Here is a 24428-nt window from a genome sequence, read left to right as displayed (position 1 = left end):
CTACAGGATATCGATCCAGGTGCTATATGTTGCATTGTTATGCATATTTTAAATTTTATATACTAGCTCTTAGACAGATTTAACATTTTTTTGCTTACTTATACTTTTGATAAATAAACACATTTATTTTGGAAGTAAAATGTTTAAAGCTATATAATTAAATAAGTGCATAATGGATGTCTGGTTGCTCACTAAGCTTTGTATGATCACTCTTTTTTTTTTTTTTTTTTTTTGACAGGCAGAGTGGACAGTGAGAGAGAGAGAGACAGAGAGAAAGGTCTTCCTTTGTCGTTGGTTCACCCTCCAATGGCCGCCGCAGCTGGCGCACTGCGGCCGGCGCACCGCGCTGTAGTATGATCACTCTTACAGTTAAAAAAAGCAAATTTGGAATGAGGTTTCTCTGTGTGTCTGCATATCAACCCTTCATCCTTGGCAGTTTTTCTCTGATATCAGTGATCTAAGGTTTCTGCTTTGCTATTTATTGCTGTCAACACTGTCCTCAGAGCTCTGGTTTTCTCTCTTCAGATTCAACACTAAAATTTTTCTAGAGAGCTTTTCATCAGCATACTTGAAAGTGTTCCTGTCTTCCTTGTTCCTTTCCTTTTTTCTTCAATTTTTTTAAGTTTTCTTATTTACTTACTTATTTAAAAGAGAAACAGAGTGAGACACACAGAGATCTCCCATATGCTGGTTAAATCCTCCAAACACCTGTTAACAGTCTAAAGCCAGGGCCCAAGCCGGCGCCGTGGCTCAATAGGCTAATCCTCCACCTTGCGGCGCAGGCACACCGGGTTCTAGTCCCGGTTGGGGCGCCGGATTCTGTCCCGGTTGCCCCTCTTCCAGGCCAGCTCTCTGCTATGGCCAGGGAGTGCAGTGGAGGATGGCCCAGGTGCTTGGGCCCTGCACCCCATGGGAGACCAGGAAAAGCACCTGGCTCCTGGCTCCTGCCAGGATCAGCGCGGTGCGCCGGCTGCAGCGGCGGCCATTGGAGGGTGAACCAACGGCAAAGGAAGACCTTTCTCTCTGTCTCTCTCTCTCACTGTCCACTCTGCCTGTCAAAAAAAAAAAAAAAAAAAAAAAAAAAAAAAAAAAAATAAAGCCAGGGCCCGGTAACTCAATCCAGGTCTCCCACAAGGGTGGCAAGGATCCAAGTACTTGAACCATCACTACCTCCTCCTCGGGTATACATTAGCAGGAAGCTGGAGTCAGGAGCAGAGCCAGGACTCGGACACTCTGATAGAGGGATGCAGTTAGCCCAATCTGTGTCTTAACTAACTGCTAAACCAAATGCCTGTACCTGTTTTCTTTCATTTTTCATATGTGTTAGAAAGCAGATGTTTTTAGTACTAAAGACCAAAAATTGTCTCAACAAGATTTTAGTTTTTTCAACTTTCTTGGAAGCAAAAATTGCTCTGTTAAAAAGCACTCTCCTGGGATGTATCCAAATGATGAATTTCCTTCTGCTTAACTTTCTCATTAAAGAAAGCTCTCACCTCACCTCTCTCTATATATGTATTTTTTCTCATGTAAATAGATATATATTCCCTATGCCTCCTTTTCAAGACCATTATAAGAATCTAAGTAAAAAGAAGGTGAGAGTATATTAAGAAGAGCAAAAATCTGCACACATACAAAGTGTTTGTTTTATCACTGTTTCACTTATCCCATAATGTTCCTCTCAGTATGTAAGTAATATCATTAATTTCAACATCATGTAAAAGGGCTAGAAATCATCTAAATGTCCATCAGCTGGGCACTGGCTAAATAAAGGCAATCAATAAAAATATTGTAATCAAAAAAAAAAAAGAAAAGAAAGAAAGGAAACACTCTTAACCTAGTGATATGACAAAAATAAAAGATAACATATTAAGAAAAGATAAAAAATGTATGTACAATATTTGTATTTTTTCAATGTGCTTAATAATACACAAAATCATTCCCATGTGTGTGTGTCAAGTGTCCCTAAAAGAATATGAATGAAATTAATATCTTTGGTCCTCTCTGGGACAGAGGGTGGGAGATATGTCCTTATTTTCTACTCTTTATATCTTTGAATTTAGAAGCCTATGAGCATACCCATTCAAAAAATTAAATTGATATTATAAATTAAAATAGCCACAGGTGATTTTTTTATATTCATGGGAAATTTAAGATGCAAATGCTACCCAAGTCAGCTGAGTTGGTGGTTTCATATTAGTTGTTAGTGTGGCATGTAAGTGCCTCACAATCCTGATTTCACTTTCCTCTCAGTTAGGCAGATCATTCTCTTTACATTTTTTAACCACCAGAGAACACCCAATGCTCTTTGCTCTTAGCTAAAGCCAGTCTGCAATCCCTGTCTGTGGCTTGAATCCCTCAAAGTATGCCTCCCAGACCAAGTAGTCATTTAGGCCTGGACTCAACCAATGGTCAATATCAAGTCATGGAACAGAGTGGGCAAAGAGAATCCTGTACTAGAATCTGGGCTGAGCCTGCAGGCAAGAGATGGGCAGGGCAAGGTCCTGAGTTTGGAGACAGACAGCAGTCAGTGGCTGTGATGTAAGGCCAACAATAAATCAGACACAAGGTCAGAGTCCAGGTTGGAGAACTGTGGCTGAGGTTTGGAGAGTAATGTTGTTCCAAAGGGCATCTGTGAGAGACCAGGCGTACATTCAAGTAAACCTGAATCCAGTATAAGGAAAAAAAAAATTCAAACATGGCTATTCCAGGATATAACTAGGGTATGTCCCCTTTGAAGGGTTTTCAGCCCTTTTTTATGCTGAGAAAAAAAAAATTGAGTTATTTATTTATTTATTTGAAAGGCAGAGTTACAGAGAGAGGGAGAGAGAAAGAGAAATTTGCTATTCACTGGTTCACTCCCTAAATGGTCACAAAGGACAAGGCTGAGCCAGGCTGAAGCCAGGAACCAGGAGCTTCTTCCAGGTCTCCCACATGGGTGCAGAGGCACAACTACTTGGGCCATCTTCTGTTGCTTTACCAGGCACATCAGCAGGAAGCTAGATCAAAAGTAAGCAAGTAGGGGACAGGCACTGTCATGTAGCCAGTAAAGCCACCATCTGCAGTGCCCGCATCCCATATGGGCACTGGTCCAAGTCCCAGCTGTTCCACTTCTGATCTAGCTCTCTGCTATGGCCTGGGAAAGCAGTAGAAGATGGCCCAAGTCCTTGGGCCCCTACACCCTCGTGGGAGACCTGGAAGAAACTCCTGGCTCCTGGCTTTGGATTGGCATAGCTCCGGCTGTTGCAGCCAACTGGGGGGTGAACCAGCAGATGGAAGACTTCTATCTCTCTCTCTCTCTCTCTGCCTCTCCTCTCTCTGTGTAACTCTGACTTTCAAATAAATAAATAAATATATTTTTTTAAAAAGTCAAGCAACTGGGTCTCCAACTGGCCCTGCTATGGGATGCCCCTGATGCAGGCGGTGGCTATCTATACTCACTACACCACAGATCTGCCCCCTGCTGAGAAAATTTAAGAGAGAAAGAATTCTGCCAGTACCACTTGTAACCTAGATTGAGATCAAATGTGATTCTCTCCCCTCCTACATTCAGTGCTGCCTAACCCTTATTTTACAACCCAAGAAACCATGGGTCACTGAATTGCAAACAAACTTTCTCCAACCATTCCTGGGAGTGGGTTAAATGCTTTGGGTACAGCCATTATGTTTGAAAGGCAAGCTATCGACATCAACAGCAGTGCGAGCCACTGTGAGTTACAAAATCAATCCATTGCTAATTTCAACAACCACAGGTTGTGGTGCCTGAGACAGTATCCAACTGCCAAGGTACCATTTGTTTTGTTCCTTGTTCATCTTATGATGAAGAGATTAAGTTGTGCTTCATTTAGCCTCATCTAGGCACTGCAGTTCAAGCACCATGTCAGTAGCTGCATTTTAATATTACTGAATTCAACACCAATGCTAAAATTCTCCAAAATTCATCAATTTATCATCAATCTTTGTATTAGTTCAATAGAAGCCTTACAGACAGTGAAAAGAGCTGGAAGAGGCAAGTAGGAAAGAGGCTGAAAGCTGACCATAAATCAATTGATTTAGGCAGGACACCTGCCCTGTCAGTCTCCATTACATCCAAATGGAAAAACGGGTGATCTAGGATTACCCTCGGGCAATGCCAATGGCCAAGGCACTAAAAGGTCACTTCTATTATCGTTGGCATTTCTTTCCCATGTGGGCTGTTTTTTGAGTGGGTGTCACACTCATCTCACACAGAAGGCATGTCCATCATGCCAGAACATTGCTGTCAATATTTGATCTATGAAAAGACACCATTTCTTTGTTTGTTTTTTTTTTTTCAAACCAGCTGCTGCTAAAAGGCAATTTGTTTCTTCTTTACCACTCCAACTTTACATTCCAGGGTTTTGAATCCTTAGTGAAGTTTTATTTGTTACCTCTGATTCCAAAGTCAAAATGATCCTTTCAAAAACATTACATTAACCAACATTATATTAACAGTCAGCTCCACACCTGAAAGTGGTTTTATGAAAATAGCCAATTCTCTCTTGGAAGAATCCATGACCCTTTACTAATAATGTCACATTCACCAGCAAACAACTTAGCACTATATATGTAGTGTCAGAAGTGAGGGGAAGGCTAGAAACACAAACTTAACACACAAAAATTAAATAAAATAATAAAGTATAGCAACAGCTGGTGCCAGCTGCAAGCAGCCACACAATAAAATTCTGTCTAATTCTGCTGGGCACTTTACGAGAACTCTTGGAGCCTGTGACTGGAGCAACAAAAGACCACATTGTAAGAACATCAGGCATGAGGCCTGGCTAGCTAGCACCCTAGGAATTATTAACAGGAGGAACTGAGAATATTGCCAGGAATTCATCTTCCCCAGATCAAATCACTGCATAAAATCAGTTCTATTTATTCTAAAAAGCCAACACTCAAAAACTGCACTCTACCTGGAGCTTGCTTTTTTAGCCAATAGGGCCTTTAGGTCACTGTTGGGCTCCCAGGGTATCCATTTTAAAAGCATTATTGAAATGAACCTGGGAAAGTGTTTTTCCTGGAGTTCTTTCTCACCAGACCAGTTCCAAAGTGCCTCCTGGGTGATGATGGAAAACCAAGGCAGTTGCCAAAGTGTCATTCCCTCACTTTGTAACTTCAGGCAGTTGCACAAAGGTTATGTGGAACTTTACCAACTAGTTAAAGTCAGAATCTGGGACAGTCTTAAAGGAATGAAAACCAATTGCAAGGGCCAAGTATTACTATTAAGGAACTTCACCAAAGGGCCAGGTCAACTAAGTGTAAGGGGAAGAGACCTTTCATTCTGGACCTTTTCACTGGTTACCCTGGAGGTTTGAAGTCCAGGGCCTTTGAAGTCACAGCTTCGTAGTCACTGGAGGGCTCTCCATGTTTTCAGATGCCAGAGGCTGAAGTAGTCCTAAAAACCACAGGAGAAGCCTTGTGCGTTCTTCCTGTGTAGGTCACTGTTAATAAGTTACACAAATATAAATTTATTGATTTGAGTTTTTCCTTCTTTTCTTGGAGGGAAGGAGGACCTATTCTGCCCCACCCTGTGCTCTGATTCATTGTCCTTAGGACTGGAAGAAATATAGTAGATTTTCATGGAATTGTGGAAAGGTGTGCTCATCCACTATCTTACACTTATGAAACTGAAGCCATCTGCAGCTTGGGTTCTTCACAGAAACAAAGGAGGAGTGGCCAGTGAGGGAGCTTCAGCAGGAATATATGTGATAGCGCCACAGCCAGGGGCAGTCTATGCTAATATGAAAAACCACTGTACACATTCATTCCGGAGAGATAATAGCCCTCTCCCTACCACCTAACCCAGGGACCAGACCAAGTTTGTCTAGGTAGCTACTACGGGATCTATTTAGGGAGACTACAGTGACTTTGAGATAATAGCAGCCCTTTTGATTAAACTCTATTGTGATAGCAAAAAAAGAATGAAAGAAAAGCTGTTGTTTGTTTCATTTGGTAATTTGTCATAAATGAGACAATTCCCAACAGAGTTTGAAGACTTGACTTACATCTAATGCTTACATCTGACTTTGCATAAGTGACTTATCTTCCTCCTCTGCAAAAACCTCTTTATTTTGAAACAGAGATACAGATATTTGCTCTACAGACTTCTTTTTTTCCCCCAAAGAAATCTTTTATTTAAAGAATACAAACTTCAGCCGGCGCCGTGGCTCAATAGGCTAATCCTCCACCTTGCGGCGCCGGCACACCGGGTTCTAGTCCCGGTTGGGGCGCCGGATTCTGTCCCGGTTGCCCCTCTTCCAGGCCAGCTCTCTGCTATGGCCAGGGAGTGCAGTGGAGGATGGCCCAGGTGCTTGGGCCCTGCACCCCATGGGAGACCAGGAAAAGCACCTGGCTCCTGGCTCCTGCCAGGATCAGCGCGGTGCGCCGGCTGCAGCGGCGGCCATTGGAGGGTGAACCAGCGGCAAAAAGGAAGACCTTTCTCTCTCTGTCTCTCTCTCTCACTGTCCACTCTGCCTGTCAAAAAAAAAAAAAAAAAAAAAAAAAAAAAAGAATACAAACTTCATGCATTTCATAAATACAACTTTAGGAATATAGGGATTCTTCCCACCATATCTGCCCCCCACCCACACTCCCACCCCTCATCCTCCTCCTTCTCCCATTCCCAGTCCCATTCTCCACTAAGATCCATTTTTGATTAACTTTATGCACAGAAGACCAACTCTATACTAAGTAAAGTGTTGAACAGTTTGCACACACACAAAAAAAACACTGTTCCTTAACAGTCAAGATAAGGGCTGTTCTTGGCATGAACTGCCTAGGCTATGGGAGCATTTTGAATCCACAAACTCTGTCAGTATTTAGACAGGGCCATAAGCAAAATGGAAATTCTCTCCTCCCTTCAGAGAAAAGTACCTCCTTCTTTGATGACCACTTCTTTCTACTAGGGTCTCACCCACTGAGGTCCTTAATATAGGACATATATTTGCCACAGTGTCTTGGCTTTCCATGCCTGAAATGCCCTCATGGGCTTTTCATTCAGACCAGAAGGGCTTAAGGACTGATTCTGAGGTCACAATGCTACTTACAGCAATTGTCATTCTATGAGTCTATGTGGACTGCTTCCGTGTTGGAGCATTCACTCCTTTTTAATTCTAATAATAATTATTACCAGACACTCAATTCTATCCATATGACTACTTTAACATTTTTTTATTTTTAAAATTTTTTTATAGAAAGCTTTTATTTAGTAAATCACTTTAACATTTAAGATGGTATTTTTGGGCTGGCGCCGTGGCACAATAGGTTAATCCTCCACTTGTGGCACCGGCATCCCATATGGGCACCAGTTCTGGTCCTGGCTGCTCCTCTTCCAATCCAACTCTCTGCTGTGGCCTGGGAAAGCAGTAGAAGATGGCCTGAGTCCCTGGGACCCTGCACCCACATGGGAGACCTGGAAGAAGCTCCTGGCTCCTGACTTTGGATCCGGACGTTGTAGCCATTTGGGGAGCGAATCAGCGGAGGGAGGACCTTTCTCTGTCTCTCCCTCTCACTGTCTGTAACTCTACCTCTCAAATAAATAAATAAAATCTTAAAAAAAAAAAAGATGGTATTTTTACCACCCAGCTTAAGGAGAGTTGGGGTCCCATGGCAAGTTTTTAAACAATACCCTTAGAAGTAAGGCCATAGGAATGTACAGAACTATACAGTTTTACAGTTATAAACTTAATACACTTCATAATTACAACTTTAGTAACATGGTGATTCCTCCCACCATGCCCACCCTTCCACTCCTCTTCCTCCTCCCTTAATCCCAATATTTTTTACTGAGATCTGTTTTCAATTGACTTTATATACATAATGCTTACTCTATGTTGAGTAAAGATTTCAACAAATAGCATTAAAAAAACTATTTCTCAATAGTCAAGGCAAGGGCTGTTCAAATCATTGCTTCTCAAAGTGTGAATTTTACTTCTATAGATTACCTTTTAGGTGCTCTATTAGTTATCACAGGTCAGGGAGAAAATATGTTATTTGTCCCTTTGGGACTGGCTTATTTCACTAAGCATGATGTTATCCATATTCATCCATTTTGTTGCGAATGACTGGATATCATTTATTTTTTACCACTGAGTAGCATTTCAAGGTGTACATATCCCGTAATTTCTTTATCTGGTCTACAGTTGATGGGCATTTGGGTTGACTCCATGTCTTGGCTATTGTGAATAAACAATAAACATAGGGGTGCAGATAACTCTTTTATTTTCTGATTTCATTCCCCTAGGGTAAATTCCCAGGAGTGGGATGGCTGGATCATGTGGTAGGTTTATATTTAGATTTCTTAAAAATTATAAATCAGGCCGGCGCCGCGGCTCACTAGGCTAATCCTCCACCTAGCGGCGCCGGCACACCGGGTTCTAGTCCCGGTCGGGGCGCCGGATTCTGTCCCGGTTGCCCCTCTTCCAGGCCAGCCCTCTGCTGTGGCCAGGGAGTGCAGTGGAGGATGGCCCAGGTGCTTGGGCCCTGCACCCCATGGGAGACCAGGAAAAGCACCTGGCTCCTGGCTCCTGCCATCGGATCAGCGCGGTGCGCCGGCCGCAGCGCGCCAGCTGCGGCGGCCATTGGAGGGTGAACCAACGGCAAAAGGAAGACCTTTCTCTCTCTGTCTCTCTCTCTCACTGTCCACTCTGCCTGTCAAAAAAAAAAAATTATAAATCAGATCTGACTTTTACAAGGATAACAAACGTCTCCATTATCTGGAACTATTCTAAAAGAAAGAAATTCTTGAAAAGCACCTGTAATCATTATATGTATTCTTCACTATTTCTTGGAAAAAGCCCAAGTGAGGTTTAGGTCCTGCAGTTTCAAAGCTAACAGACTTCACCATGCAAAGCTTGGAAGCTCTGACCTAAGGCTTTGTCCTCCTCAACTCTCAGCTGCATTCACTCAACCTACTCAACTACAGCCCACCCACTTTTTCCTTATTAGTAGTATACTCAGTAATAAGCAAAAGATATCACTATATAGCTGGTATGTGGCTTTGTCTCTAATTCTCTTTTTTATTTCCTTTTTTTTTAATATTTTTTAATTTATTTGACAGAGTTAGACAGTGAGAGAGAGACAGAGAGAAAGGTCTTCCTTCCATTGGTTCACCCCCCAAATGGCCGCCACGGCAAGCGCTGTGCCAATCCAAAGCCAGGAGCCAGGTACTTCCTCCTGGTCTCCCACATGGGTGCAGGTGCCCAAGCACTTGGGCCATCCTCCACTGCCCTCCCGGGCCACAGCAGAGAGCTGGACTGGAAGAGGAGCAGCCAGGACTAAAACCTAGCGCCCATATGGGATGCCGGCGCCACAGGTGGAGGATTAGCCAAGTGAGCCACGGCACTGGCTCCCATCTAATTTTCTTTTTTAAGAAGACTTTAAAGTGATTGTTATTATTAACCCAGATTCACAGTAGAGAAATAGCTTTGCTCAAAGAAATTGAGGTAGACAAAGAATTTTATAGTTGATGTTAACACCTGAAAGTAGGTATGAAACAAGTTTTTACAGATTGAAGGAGCACTGCAGATATGACTGCACATAATGATATCTTTGTTCACTCTTTTTTGGGGTAAAAATTAACTTGTTTGAAAGGCATAGTGACAGAGAGAGGGAAACAGAGAAAGAGGGAGGGAGCAAGCTTGCAAGAGAATCTTCCATCTGCCATTTCACTATCCAAATATCCACAAAGGCCAGGACTGCCAGGCCAAAGCTGGGAGCCTGGAACTCTATCTGGGTCTCCCACATGGACAAAGGGGCCCAAGCACTTGGATCATCTTCCCCTGCTTTCCCAGGCACATCGTTAATGAGCTGCAATGGAAGCAGAGTAACCAGGATAAAACCAGTGCCCATATGGGATGCCTGATTTCACTTCCTAAATGGCCATGAGAGCCACGGAAGAATAAGGCTGAAACCAGGAGCCAGGAATTTCCTCAGAGCCTCCCACATGGGTGACATTGGCCCAGGCACTTGGTCTATCTTCTGCTGCATTCCCAGGTTCATTAGCAAAAGTGACACTACCCGGACTCAAACCAGCACTCTGATGGGGATGCTAGTGTTGAAAGTGGAAGGTTAACCTGCTGCCCCACAACACTGGCCCCACAGTGGATGTCTTTTGAAGTGGCTACTGAAGGGAATGTTAATTCAGCGTATTTCCTAAACGAAAGCAAGTCAGGAGGATAACCTTCAGTGTCTTTGAAAAGTGATTGTAAAAGTGTCCAAGTGCGTTTTTTAAAAGCACCTGCAAATGGTCATTAAAAACACAGATTCTTAGGCCTACCATTCATATTTTGGTTTAAAAAAACAGTAAGCATCATATTTATACATTACTTCACTATAAATAATGAATTTGCTCATAAAATCGAATGTTTAATAGGAATGCTTATTCACATCCTAACCAGGACATAGCACCTTCAGTGGTGACTATTTTGCTATTTGCAGCAAAATCAATGCAGAAGGTTTGTTATAGGATGTTATAAATAATTTTGAACTCACAAAATTAGTGATATCAACAGTAATAATTGATTAGGAAAAAATGCTAAACTCCTATTTTTAAGGTTTATTTATTTAATTATTTATTTATCTTTATTTATTTGAAAGGCAGAGCAACAGAGAAAGAGAGAGAGAGATCTTCCATCTGCTGGCTCACTTCCCAAATGCCTACAACAGCCAGTTCTGGGCCAGGCGAAAGCCAGCAACTAGGAATTTCATCCTGGACTCCCAAAAGGGTATAAGGAACCCAAGTACTCCAGCCACCTTATGCTGCCTTCTCAGGTGCATTACCAGAGAGCCAGGTCAGAAACATAGCAACTGGGACTGGAACCAGCATTATGATATGTAACACCAGCATTATAAATAGGGACATAACGTACTGCACCAAAATGCTGGCCGCTGAACCCATATATCTTCTATGGACAAGACATATACGGGGGCCGGTGCTGTGGCGTAGCATGTAAAGCTGCCGCCTGCAGTGGGAGCATCCCATATGGGTGTCGGTTCTAGTCCAGGCTGCTTTGCTTCCAATCCAGCTCTCTGCTATGGCCTGGGAAAGTAGTAGAAGACGGCCCAAGTCCTTGGGCCCCAGCACCCACGTGGGAGACCCGGAAGAAGCTCCTGGCTCTGGGCTTCAGATTGGTGCAGCTCTGGCCATTGTGGCCATCTGGGGAATGAACCAGCAGATGGAAGACCTCTCTCCTCTCTTTCTCTCTCTTCCTCTCTCTCTTTCTCTCTCTTTCTCTGTAACTCTTTCAAATAAATAAATAAATCTTAAAAAAAAAGACATATAAGGAGACAACCCCAGTACTTGAACACAATGATGTGGCATGTGAACCTAGGCCCCAATAAACCCAGATGCCTGACCCAACAATAAGGATCATTAGCCCTGATGTCAACAAAGGCTGCTTGGAGTGAATTTTTCACCTAGGCTGCTGGTTAGTAAGCCTCATTTGCAGCCAGCCCTTCTGAAGCCATAAAAGTCATGTAACTATTTGTTGTCTGCTACTCACACACAGAAATTTGGGGGATTTCATCAGAAATCTACTTTCACTGAAATGTATCCATTGGTAATAAATTGTAGGGGTAGAGAATAGCCTCAAGATACCTCTAACAAGACTAATGAAAAATAGGGATGTTTCTTAATCATCTAAATTGGCTAGGGCCATGTCACAGAAGTAACACATTGAATGAAATACACACATGTGCACCTCTAAAAATTTTTAAAGATTTATTTATTTGAAAGGTAGAGTTACGGGACCAGCACTGCGGCATAGTGAGCTAAGCCTCCACCTGTGGTGCCAGCATCCTATATGGGTGCCAATTCATGTCCCAGCTACTCTTCTTCTGATCCAGCTCTCTGCTTATGACCTGGAAAAACAGTAGAAGTGCTTGGACCCCATCACTTGCATGGGGAGACTTAGAACAACTCCTAGCTCCTGGCCTCAGATTGGCTCAGCTCCAGCTGTTGTGGCCAATTTGGGGAGTGAACCAGCGAATAGAAGGTTTTTCTGTCTGTAACTCTATTTCTCAAATACATAAATAAAAAATCTTGAAAGAGAGAGAGAGAGACAGAAAGAGAGAGAAAGAAAGAAAGACAGAGAGAGAGAGAGAGAGAGAGAGAGAGAGAGAAATTCACTTCACAAATGGCCACAATGGTCAGGGCTTAGCCAGGCCAAAGCCAGGAGCCAGGAGCTTCATCCAATTCTCCCATATAGGTTCAGGGGCCCAAGGACTTAGGTCATCTTCCATTGCTTCTCCAGGCACATTAGCAGGGAGCTGGATCAGAAGTGGAGAAGCCAGGACTTGAACCAGTGCCCATATAGGTTGCTGGCGTCACAAGCAGAAGCTTTACCTGCTTCCGGCCCCTAATTTTTAAAAAGTATTTATTTATTTGAAAGGCAGGGATAGAAGGAGGGAGGTAGAGAGAGAGATAAAGAAAGAGAAAGAGAGAAATCTTCCAGTGACTGTTCACTCCCCCAAATGCCTGCAACAGCTGGAGTTGAGCCACGCTAAAAGCAAGAATCCCAGAACTCAGTCCAGGTCTTCCACGTGAGTGGCAGGGACCCAAGTAATTAAGTTATCACCTGCTGCCTACCAGGCGCTCATGAGCAGAAGGCGGGAATCAGGAGCAAAGCCAGAGAGACTCAGACCCAGGCACTCCAATGTGGCACGCGGGTATCCGAAGCAGCATGTTCACCCCTGAGACAAATGCCCGTCCCACCTGTGTGCTTTACTATCATCCTTAGATGAGTCTGAAGCAGGTGGTCTGTAAATTATACATTATGAAACACTCATTTAAGAAAGGACATATTCAATTGCAAATGGACTTAAGAAACCTAGTCTTTAATAAAAGAGTTTAGAAGCTAACAAAATTTGGGGAGAAGTCAACAGCGGATTGATATCATTTTAGGAATATAGACCCTCAAAAAGGTGGGTGAAAATATTATGACAAGATGATGATATAGTGGGCCTTCATTTCCCTTAAATTTGCACTTGAAAACTTAACCTCTTTTCATATTTACATGTAGGATATCTGTTAAACAATTATTTGAATTTTGGTCACTTGAACTATTTTTATTTTACATAATCATCTATTCGAGAAAATCCAATTCTTTCTGAAGCTTGGGCAATATTTGTGGTTTATACAGTATTGCGCATATTATTTTCTTTTTTATTGAAATATGTTGCTTAATAGTGGTTACATATGGGCTCATTCATTTTCTAACTAGTTGTAAAAGATACATTGATATTTTCCCATTTTAGGGATGAGGGTGGTACAGTTAACCTTCCCAGGCTAACAATTCATGACGAAGTGGTTCCTAATTATTAGGTTAAAAATTCACAGACGTCTTCTCAGAATTTACAACAGTGCTTGGAATGGTTCATGAAACAAATGGAATTAAAAGATATGTTTATGGGGCTGGTGCTGTGGCGCAGAGGGTTAAAGCCCTGGCCTGAAGTTACGGCATTCCATATGGGCGCCAGTTCTAGTCCCAGCTGCTCCTTTTCTGATCCAGCTCTCTGCTATGGCCTGGGATAGCAGTAGAAGATGGCTCAAGTCCTTGGGCCCCTGCACCTACGTGGGAGACTGGGAAGAAGCTCCTGGATCCTGGCGTCAGATTGGCACAACTCCGGCTGTTGCTGCCATCTGGGGAGTGAACCAGCAGATGGAAGACCTCTCTCTCTTTTTAACTCTTTCAAATAAATAAAATAAATCTTAAAACAAAAAAAGATGTTTATTTCAGTGTGAGAGGACTTTTAAAACTATGCGTTTTTTATAATACACATTTTCCATGAGCATTTTGAAGTGCTTGCAACCAGTAATTTCAATAAACCCAACAGTCAACTAGATATCCACGCAAATGATGGGTCTTCAAAATGTTTGTGGTGGGGTCAGCACTGTGGCATAGAAGATTAAAGGCTCTACCTGCAGTGCCAGCATCCCATATGGGTGCCGGTTCTAGTCCTGGCTGCTCCTCTTCCAATCCAGCTCCCTGTTAATGGTCTGGGAAAGCAGCAGAGGATTGCCCAAGTCTTTGGGCCCCTGCACCTATGTGGGAGACCTGGAGGAAGCTCCTGGCTCTTGGCTTTGGCCAATTGTGGCCATTTGGGGAGTGAACCATCAGATGAATGATTTGCTCTCTCTCTCTTTTTCTCTCTGTATCTCTGTCTTTCAAGTAAATAAATCTTTTTTTTAAAAAAGTTCATGGAAAATGTGATTTATTAAAAAGCTATGCATGGGCCGGCACCATGGCACAATAGGCTAATCCTCCACCTGTGGCACCGGCACACTGGGTTCTAGTCCCGGTCGGGGTGCCAGATTCTGTCCCGGTTGCCCCTCTTCCAGGCCAGCTCTCTGCTGTGGCCCGGAAGTGCAATGGAGGATGGCCCAAGTGCTTGGGCCCTGCACCCCGTGGCAGACCAGGAGTAGCACTTGATTCCTGGCTTCGGATCAGCACAGTGCGCCAGCCGCGGCGACCATTGGAGGGTGAACCAACAGCAAAGGAAGACCTTTCTCTCTGTCTCTCTCTCTCTCCACTCTGCCTGTCCAAAAAAAAAAAAAAAAAAAAAAAGCTATGCACGGATTTCAAAATTTTTTCACCAAGATAAATTTATATTTTAATTTCATTTTTCATGAACTTGTTGAAATACCCTCAGATTTAAAATTCAATGTTTTTAAAACTATAAAATTGAAAGACACTATAAATACCTCTATGTTGTGAATTAAAATTATCTATTACAGATGGCTTAGTTGTTAATAAATCTCAATAGCAGTTTTTAAAATTGCTTTTTAAAATAAAATATCCTGCAAGAAATATAATATTGAACATTTTCTTTAATTACAGTAATAAAAGTCATTACAATTAAGGGTTTCTTAAACTTAGATTTAAGATTTAAAGATTTAGATTTTTACACTTGGAAAGTGTCAAAAAATTTGATACTTGGCAAAGAGCAGCATTCTCAGTCTCCCAACAATGATTGACAGACACAGTCGGTTACCTCATTCCTCCCTTAATAGAACAGTGACAGGAAGGCTCAGTTTCCTTAGCCCAAATATGAACATGAGTTTACTTCTAGCAAAGCTCATTCCCATGCCCTCATACCAGTGTGTAACACCTCCGAGTTCAGAAAACTACATTTGTGTAGGTGTAGTCTCTTCTGAGCGTTTGGCCCTTCTAAGTTTTAAAAACCATTTAATTCTTCTCTCTATAAGTATTTATTGAGTGCCACTGTTTTCTAGGCATGCTATAGATGAAAAGAACACAATGGTGAAAAATTGTCAAAGTCCTATCATCACAAAATGTCGTTTTAGAGATGGTTATGGACGTGAACATCTTTGTCTGGTGCTATAGCATGAAGGAAATGATTTCGGCTTTCCCCCATTCAAAATGTTGTTACATTGGTGTATGATCTTTCTTTATCTATTTTGTTGTAGGATTTTATCTTCAATGGATTTGAATTTTATTGAATCATTTTTCTCCATTTATTGACATAATCACATGATTTTTATCTTTTATTGATGTATTATGTTTATTGATTTGCGTATGTTAAACCATCCTTACATCCTGGGATAAATGCCACATGTGTATTGTTGAATTCAGTTTGCTAATATTTTTTGAGAAATTTTGCATCTTTGTTCATCAAGGATATTGGTTTATAATTTTCTTTTTGTTTATGTGTCCTTGTCTGGTTTTGTGATCAAGGAAATTTTTAGCTTTGTCAGAGTGCTGAACAGTTCCCTTACATTCAACCATTTTTTTTAATAGTTAGGTAATTTCTGTTAGTTCTTCTTTTAAAGTTTGTTACAATATGGCAGTGAAGTAATTTGCTATTAGACTGGTCTTTGGAGATTTTTTATTATTGATTCAATTTCATCACTGGTTACTGGACTGTTCAGATTTTCTGTATTTTCATGGTTCAATTTTGGTAAGTTATATATAACCAGGAATTTATCTATTTCTTGTAGGTTTTCTAATTTTTTCACATTTATTTGTTCAGAATAGTTCCTAATGATCTCTTGTATTTCTATGGTATCAGCTTTAGTACTTTCTTTTTTATCTCTGATTTTATTAGGAATCTGCTCTATTTTTCTTAATTTAGGTAATGGTTATAAATTTTACTTATTTTTTCATAAACCAACTCTTCATTTAATTAATTTTTTTTTTTAGCTTCTAATTTAGTTCTGCTCAACTTTAAGTGTTTCTTTCCTCCTACTGGCTCTGGGTTTGGTTTTTACTGTTTTTCTATTTTTTATTGTTTTTCTGAGACGCATTGTTAGGTTGTTTATTTGGTATCTTAATTTCTTTTTCTTTCTTTCATTTTTCTTTCTTTTTTGATATGGGTACTTTCCTGCTGTAAACTTCCCTTCTGAAAAATAACTAAATAAACTTCCCTTTCTGTATTGCTTTTGCCGTCTCCTATAAATTTTGGGGGCTGGCACTGTGAAGAAGTGGGTTAGACTGCCATCTGCAGCACTGGCATCCCATATGGGCACCAGTTAGAGTCCCTGCTGCTCCACTTCCAATCCAACTCCCTCCCAATGCACTTGGAAAAGTAGTAGAGGGTGACTCAAGTGCTTGGGCCTCTGCACCTATGTGGGAGACCCAGTTGAAATTCCTGGCTCCTGGTTTCTGCCTGCCCCAGACCCAACCATTGCAACCATTTGAGGAGTGAACCAGCAGATGGAAGACAGTCTCTCTCCTCCCTCTCTCTCCTTGTTACTCTGACTTTCAAATAAATAAGTAAATCTTTTTAAAAAGATGTGTATTGTGTTTCCATTTTCATTAGTTTCATTTGTTGTTCAGTTCTAATTTTATTCCATTGTGGTCAGAAAAGATACATGATATGATTTCAACATTTTTTATTTGATGAGACCCTTTGTGGCCTAATATATAGCCTATCCTTGAGAATTCTCTATGTGTACTCTGAAGTTATTGATGGAACATTCTGTAAATGTCTGCTAGGTCAATTTAGCCACGAGTGTTAAGTTTGACTTTAATACTACTTTGTTGGCTTTTTTGTCTGGATGATCTGCCCAGCAATGCAAATGGGGTGTGGAAGCCGCCCTCGTGTTGGAGTTAGCTCTCCCTTTAGATGTAGTCATTGTTGTTTCATGAAGCCAGGTGCTCTGAATTTAGTGCACATGCAGTCATGTTCCTCATATCTTCTTGCTGAGTTGATCCTGATCATTATACTGTGATCATCTTTGTTTCTTTCTACAGTTTTTGTCTTTTTTAAAAAAGGTTTATTTATTTAAAAGACAGAGTGGGGCAGGGGCATGGAGGCAAGGATACAGAAAGAGAGAGAGCGAGATCTTCCATTTGCTGATTCACTTCACAAGTAGACACAACAACCAGAGCTGGGCCATGCCAAAGCCAGGAGCCTGCAATTCCATCTGGGTCTCCCACATGGGAGGCAGGGGCCTAAGTACATCCCCCTCTTCTACTGTTTTCCCAGGTGAGTTACCAGGAAATTGGATTGGAAGTAGAGCGGCCAGTCCTTGAACTGGGGCTCATATGGGATGCCAACATCACAAGCTGTGGCTTAACCTGGTGTGCCACAATGCCAGGCCCCAGTATTTGTCTTTAAGTTTGGTTTGTCTGATAGCAATATAGCTACTCCTGCTCGTTTTTTGTTACATTTGCATAGAATAACTTTTGCCTCCCTTTCACCTTCATTAAGGGTTTGTCTTTATTTTTGAAGTGAGCTTCTTATAGGCAGCATATCACTAACAGTTGGCTTTTTGTTCTTTACTTAATCTGTGCCTTTATTGCAGAATTTAGTTAATTAACACTCAAAGTTATTAATGGCAAATGATGGTTTAGTCCTGTCATTGTTTTTGGTCAAAATTTCTTTTATTTTGAATATTCTTGGTCTTTTTTTTAAAGGATTTCATGCTTTCATAATTTTCATAATGGTAGTTGTGTTCTTTCTGTATGAATTTGGGACACAAATAAACATCTTTTAAAAAGTTGATCTGGTAATCATGAATTCCCTGCATTTGCCTTGAAAAACTTTTATTTATGAAAGATAGTTTGCTAGATAATGCGTTTTTTGCTGACATTCTTTTCTTCCATAACATGGAATATATAATTATGTTCCCTCTTTGCTGAAAGATTTCTGATGAAAACTATGCTGTTATTGTAATGGGGATTCCTTAAAAGTAACCTTGCTTTGTGTTGTACTTTTGAAAATTTGACAATTATGTGTCATAGGAAGAATTGTTTCTGGTTATGTCTGTTTGGGGTGCTTTGGACCTATATTTAGATGTTCATATCTTTCACCAGATGGAAGAATTTTCAGCTATTATTTCCTTGAATAGGCTTCTGTGCCTTTTCTCTTATCCTCTCCCTTGTGAAATCCAATTATGTGAATTTCAGTTCATTTACTGGTATCCTACTCAGCTCCAGTGTTGGGTGCATATCTTATAATGTAGCTATTTATTTGATATTTTGTTTCTTTTCCATGTAGCAGGAACAAATTCTGGGCACTTCTATTGACTATCTTGAAAGTTTTAAAGAATTATTTTTAATTATAAATTTAAACTTAAAACTCATAATTTATCTCCATGGGATTTCACAATTTAATTTTAAACTATTACATTATAAATTAGAGAAAAATAAATATGTGAGGAACTAGAAAAAGTTAAAATAATAAACACTAAGGTTCTTAACTATCATTTAAAATCAGATAAACAATGGGTTTTTAAATTTTGTAATATACTGAGGAACTGATAGCTTTTTAAAAATATTTTAGGGCATTAAAAGGATTTTCAACAAAGTTAATTGGTGTTACTCAATGGCCGCTACACACCTCGCTGATCTGAAGCCAGGAGCCAGGTGCCTCTCCTGGTCTCCCAGGTGGGTGCAAGGCTCAAGGACTTGGGCCATCCTCCACTGCACTCCCTGGCCACAGCAGAGAGCTGGCCTGGAAGGGAGGGTAACCAGGACAGAATCCAGTGCCCCGACCGGGACTAGAAACTGGCGTGCCGGCACCACAGGTGAAGGATTAGTCTATTGAGCCGTGGCGCCAGCTGAGTTATTTCCTCTTGAAAAGTGAGAGATAGGGACCAGTGCTGTGGCATAGCAGGTAAAGCTGCAGCCTGCAGTGCCAGCATCCCATATAGGCGCCAGTTCGAGTCCTGGTTGCTCCACTTTTGATTAAGCTCTCTGTAATGGCCTGGGAAAGCAGTAGAAGATGGCTCAAGTTCTCAGACCCCTGTACCCACATGGGAGACCTGGAAGAAGCTCCTGGCTCCCAGCTTCAGATCAGCACAGCTCTGGCAGTTTCAGCCAATTGGGGAGTAAACCAGAGGATGGAAGATTTCTCTCTCTCTCTCTCTCTGCCTCTCTTTCTCTATCTGTGTAACTCTGACTTTCAAATCAATAAATCTTAAAAAAAAAAAAAAAGAAAGAAAGAAAAGTGAGGGATAATAACCTGTTCCCTAGGTCTACTATGAGGATTGAATTAGATCTTAATTTTAAAGGACACAACTGATGGAAGCCATTCAAAATAAAGTAATCCTAGGCTGCGCCACAGCTCACTAGGCTAATCCTCCACCTAGGGGCGCTGGCACACCAGGTTCTAGTCCCGGTCGGGGCACCGGATTCTGTCCCGGTTGCCCCTCTTCCAGGCCAGCTCTCTGCTGTGGCCATGGAGTGCAGTGGAGGATGACCCAAGTGCTTGGGCCCTGCACCCCAGGGGAGACCAGGATAAGTACCTGGCTCCTGCCTTCGGATCAGCGTGGTGCACCGGTCGCAGTGTGCCAGCCGTGGCGGCCATTGGAGGGTGAACCAACGGCAGAAAGGAAGACCTTTCTCTCTGTCTCTCTCACTATCCACTCTGCCTGTCAAAAATAAATAAATAAATAAATAAATAAATAAATAAAGTAGTCCTTTTTGAACTTACACTACCATTCCCTAACATGAGTATATTGTGAAATAATTCTATGTAATAATTGTGGGAAATATTTTAGCATTCTTGATACTTGTTAATGTTCCTAATTAGGCAATTAGCTAGCAGGAGTATTTATGTACTTGTGCATTACTTTTCTAAAAATATAGTTTTTCCATCAATCTTGTTGCTCATGATTCAATTTCAAATGCATACAGATTTATTCAGAATAGTTTCTCTCCGGAAAAGCAAAAAGCCCTTTTCCATATGTGCTTGCACATTTGATGGCTTTCGGGAATAAACTGTTAGTTTAGAGGAGCAAAGGCTGTGTTGATTAAAATTCTTCTTGGTATGCAAAAGCAGTCCAGTGATTACAATCCTTAAAGAACATAATGGGAGGAGGCCAAAGGTAAGAGAAGGAAATGTGAGATAAAACATCTTGGATTTAATATAGATATTAAACTGTGAGAGGCAAAGTTTATGAAGAGAAAAAGGAATAAAGGTAAATTGGAGTGTGTTAGGACTTAAACTATGGGTGCTCATTAAATTTTACATCCTCCCTCTATTTAATTTGCTCCCTATCAAACTATACAAGCACACTGTAGGCACATAATAAAGATAAAAGGTCACAAGAGTTAGGGTTCAAAGTAATTTTGCATCTAAAACTTTAGATAAATTATCATTCCATAGGAATGTTAAAACATTCAAGTGTTGAATCATCATGCAATCATGTAATGAAAAAGGATTTGAGTTTTTCAAATACGCTGATTTACTTAGTAGTTTGAACAGGCTAGTCAAAGAATACACCATAAGAATTAGGAAGAATAAGTGCAAGAGATCTTTGTACAGCAAGGTTACTATAGTTAATGATGGTTAATTATATCCCTTTTTAATAACTTTTTGCAAGGCAGAGAAAGAGAGGGAGCTCCCATCCACTGATTAACTCCCCAAATTCTGATAACAGCTGCCAGGTGCGGGCGAAGCTGGGCACCGCAAACTCAATCCAGGTCTCCCATGGTAGGCAGAGAAGGGGGGTGAAAGTTGATTACTGAGGCCATATCCTGCTGCTTCCAAGGTCTACATTAACAGGAAGTTGGAGTCAGGAGCTGGAGCCAGAGTTGGGTATCAAATCCAGGCCCTGCAATGTGGAACCTCAGACTCTTAACCAGTAGGCTAAATGTCATTCCTTTTGTATTCTTGAAAAATGCAGAGACTAGATGTTAGGGGCTCTCATCACAAAAATAAGTATGTGAGGCAAAGCAATTGTTAATTAAGTAAATTCAACCTCCATACAGTGTGTGTATGCACTTCAAAACATCATATTGTACACAATAGAGACATACAATATCATTTGTCAAATTAAAAAATTTAAAATTTAGTTTTTTAAAAGGTTCCCTTTTAAACACTATCTTCTTGGGTGTACTAAAGCCATAGAATCCCTTCCCACTCTGTGAATGTTCATGAACTGCAGCCCCATCTGCACTGCTTTAGTCGCAAAGGAAGAAACAATCTCTCTCCAAGTCAGCCTTGTAAAATTCCTCCTGAGCACCTTCTTCCTTTAGGAACTGAGGCATCTCAGGTAATTGTACAGCGTGGAAGGAGGTACAACTATGATCACATGAAAGAAAATTATTTTGAAAGCTTATTTTTATGTTGCATTTCCTCCGAGTTTGCTTAAAACACTGAAAGTATGTACTTAGCCATAGTCCAACACATCCTAATGCATTTCTATGCCTCTCAAAAGCCATGTGGACTTTCTGAGCACTCAACAGATGTCTCCTTGGCCCAGGCTTAAATTTAAATTTAAATTAAAAGAACTGTGAACATAGTAAAAAAAAAGAATAAAGAGGGATCACCTACATCACAGCTCAACCAGTGTGGCATTTGGCAGAGATAAATATGTCTCTAACTCATGAGTTCAATTTATGGCTTTTTGGCTTGATGATGCTGCCAAAGTGATGAGCTTTCAGTAGAAATTTTTGAATTTTGATTTGCCAGGGTTAATGATACGTCATATGTGATATCTCAACATCCATCCTCAATCTAACGTATATGTTCCGAGCAGGTTTAAGGTAAGCTAGGCTTTCCATTATAACTCTATAGTAGATGTAAGAGCATCTGTATTGTTAAGAAAGCAACTGAATTGTATTGGCTTCTTGGCTTCCTGCTAGTTGTGGTGAATTTGTTTAATATCTCTTAACTACAAAATGATAATTATTTTATAAGATCTCTGTGTGAGAGTGAAATAAAATAGTATGAAAATGCTTTGTACTTTATAAATAGAACTCTACAAAAGAAGGCTCTTGTTCAGACAGAATTATTTGATGTGGTATGTAAATATTGAGCCATATTTAATTTTTATTTTTTATTTTTTGTTTTTTTTTTATAAAGATTTATTTATTTATTTGTAATTCAGAGTTATACAGAGAGAGGAGAAGCAGAGAGAAAGAAAGTTCTTCCATCCGATGGTTCACTCCCCAGATGGCCACAATGGCTGGAGCTGTGCCAATCCGAAGCCAGAAACCAGGAGCTTCTCCCAGGTCTCCCAAGTGCAGGGTCCCAAGCACTTGGGCCATCTTGTGCTGCTTTCCCAGGCCATAGCAGAGAGCTAGATCAGAAGTGGATCAGCCAGAACTCAAACTGGAGCTCATATGGGATGCCAGCGCCCCAGGCCAGGGCATCAACCCGCTGCGCCACAGCACCAGCCCCAAGCCATATTTAATTTTAACATTAATAAAAACTCCATTTGTGAATTCCAATATTGCTCCATATCAAGCAGTATTATCCTAGTATTTTAACTAATAGATGAGATATTAGTAATTTTATTACCTATCTTTATCTATATAAAATACCACCCTATATATAAAAAATACCATAACTAATGTATGATAAATTATCAATAATTTTATTATCTAATGTTAAATTAAAATAATGATACCAGCTCAAATCAGCCTGTAAGTGTGAAGCCTGAACAGGTAAAAATTGAAAAGGTGAACAGGCTGGTGCCACGGCTCACTAGGCTAATCCTCCGCCTTGTGGCGCCGGCACACCAGGTTCTAGTCCCAGTCGGGGCGCTGGATTCTGTCCCGGTTGCCCCTCTTCCAGGCCAGCTCTCTGCTGTGGCCCGGGAGTGCAGTGGAGGATGGCCCAAGTACTTGGGCCCTGCACCCCATGGGAGACCAGGATAGGTACCTGGCTCCTGCCATCCGATCAGCGCAGTTTGCCGGCTACAGTGCGCCGGCCGCGTTGGCCATTGGAGGGTGAACCAACGGCAAAAGGGAGATCTTTCTCTTTCTCTCTGTCTCTCTCTCTCACTGTCCACTCTGCCTGTCAAAAAAAAGAAAAAAGAAAAAAAAAGAAAAGAAAAGGTGAACATTTTTTACTTAGAAAATCTAAATAATTATATATATTCAATCATATTTTCTACTATTATGAGAGAAACAGTGGTTGCTTTATAAAATAAAAAATTTTGATATTCTTCTATTACAACATAAGCAAATAAAACAATTAAAACTGATGTAACTTTTGTAAACTTTTTTTTACAACACCTTTTTTTTTTAAGGTATATACACTTCCTGATAAGCAAAGATGATGAAATAGTGGCCTTTTAAGGGCAGAGAAGTTTCTATAAAAAGCCTCAAGTGACAGCTTAAGGTATCTACTGCATCTGTGGTTGCAGTTACTCTAGGCATTCATTATTTTTCTTTTCAGAAAAATAAAACAAAGTAGAAGATCATGGCAAGTTCTGACTGGGCATATGATGGCCAAAATGGTAAGAGTTCTTCTGTTACATGATTTGAAATAATGATTTATTTTCTTTTTTACAGAAATGTTAAGCATTTAAAATAACTTTACCATGTAGGTTAATGGTTTGAGTTGCCTGTATTGAATTATTAATAATTCCTTTGCATGTTTTTAGCAATTGCCTTTAGAGTATGGATGTATATAAAATCTATTCAATATTTAAGAGTATGTAGTAGAAATTGATTGCTCACAGGAAAATATTTGTAGTTTGACTGTAAAAACTATATTCACAGTGTACTGTTTTTAGTATACTATAAGTATACTGTTTCGTAGTATAGTACAGAAAAAGGGACATAATCAAACAGAGAATTTAAATTAAGCTAAACAGACTACCTAAATAAAGCAAACATGATAATTTAGTAACCTTTATAACAGATAAACCTGGAATCAAGCATTTGATAACGTTTTGACTGTACACATCCTTACTGTGGTAGGTCCTGAGCACTGGAGCAAGCTGTACCCCATTGCGAATGGAAATAAGCAGTCTCCTGTTGATATTAAAAGCAGCGAAGTGAAACATGACACCTCTCTGAAACCTTTCAGTGTCTCCTACAATCCAGCCTCTGCCAAAGAAATTATCAATGTGGGACATTCCTTCCATGTCAATTTTGAAGATGACAGCCAATCAGGTGAGTTGGAAGACCTTTCTGATATCTCTCCTTAGAGTTGACAGGGAAGACGTGAACAACGGGGCTTGATATCAAGAATCCATCCTAAGTCTT

General features: G+C 40.7%; 2 protein-coding genes across 5 annotated transcripts in view; one reads left to right on the top strand and one right to left on the bottom strand.

The window, feature by feature from the left end:
• Window positions 1-24428, top strand: part of CA1 (carbonic anhydrase 1) — a 48398-nt gene that overhangs the window by 12142 nt on the left and 11828 nt on the right. The window contains exons 2-4 of one of the 2 annotated variants that reach the window (XM_051844608.2): window positions 21901-21974; window positions 23614-23674; window positions 24141-24335. In XM_051844608.2, coding sequence (XP_051700568.1) covers window positions 23638-23674; window positions 24141-24335 — 232 coding nt within the window. In that variant the 5' untranslated portion in view covers window positions 21901-21974; window positions 23614-23637. The remainder of the gene's footprint in view (window positions 1-21900; window positions 21975-23613; window positions 23675-24140; window positions 24336-24428) is intronic. The other variant, XM_051844606.2, reaches the window with a different exon arrangement.
• The window catches only part of LOC127482582 (uncharacterized), a 92858-nt gene that overhangs the window by 62826 nt on the left and 5604 nt on the right, over window positions 1-24428 (bottom strand). The window lies entirely within an intron of this gene.

The sequence above is a fragment of the Oryctolagus cuniculus genome, chromosome 6 (genome assembly GCF_964237555.1).
Source record: "Oryctolagus cuniculus chromosome 6, mOryCun1.1, whole genome shotgun sequence".
In the NCBI taxonomy this organism is placed as follows: domain Eukaryota; kingdom Metazoa; phylum Chordata; class Mammalia; order Lagomorpha; family Leporidae; genus Oryctolagus; species Oryctolagus cuniculus.
Note: the sequence above shows the minus strand (reverse complement) of the source record. Positions and strands in the feature narration are given on the sequence as shown.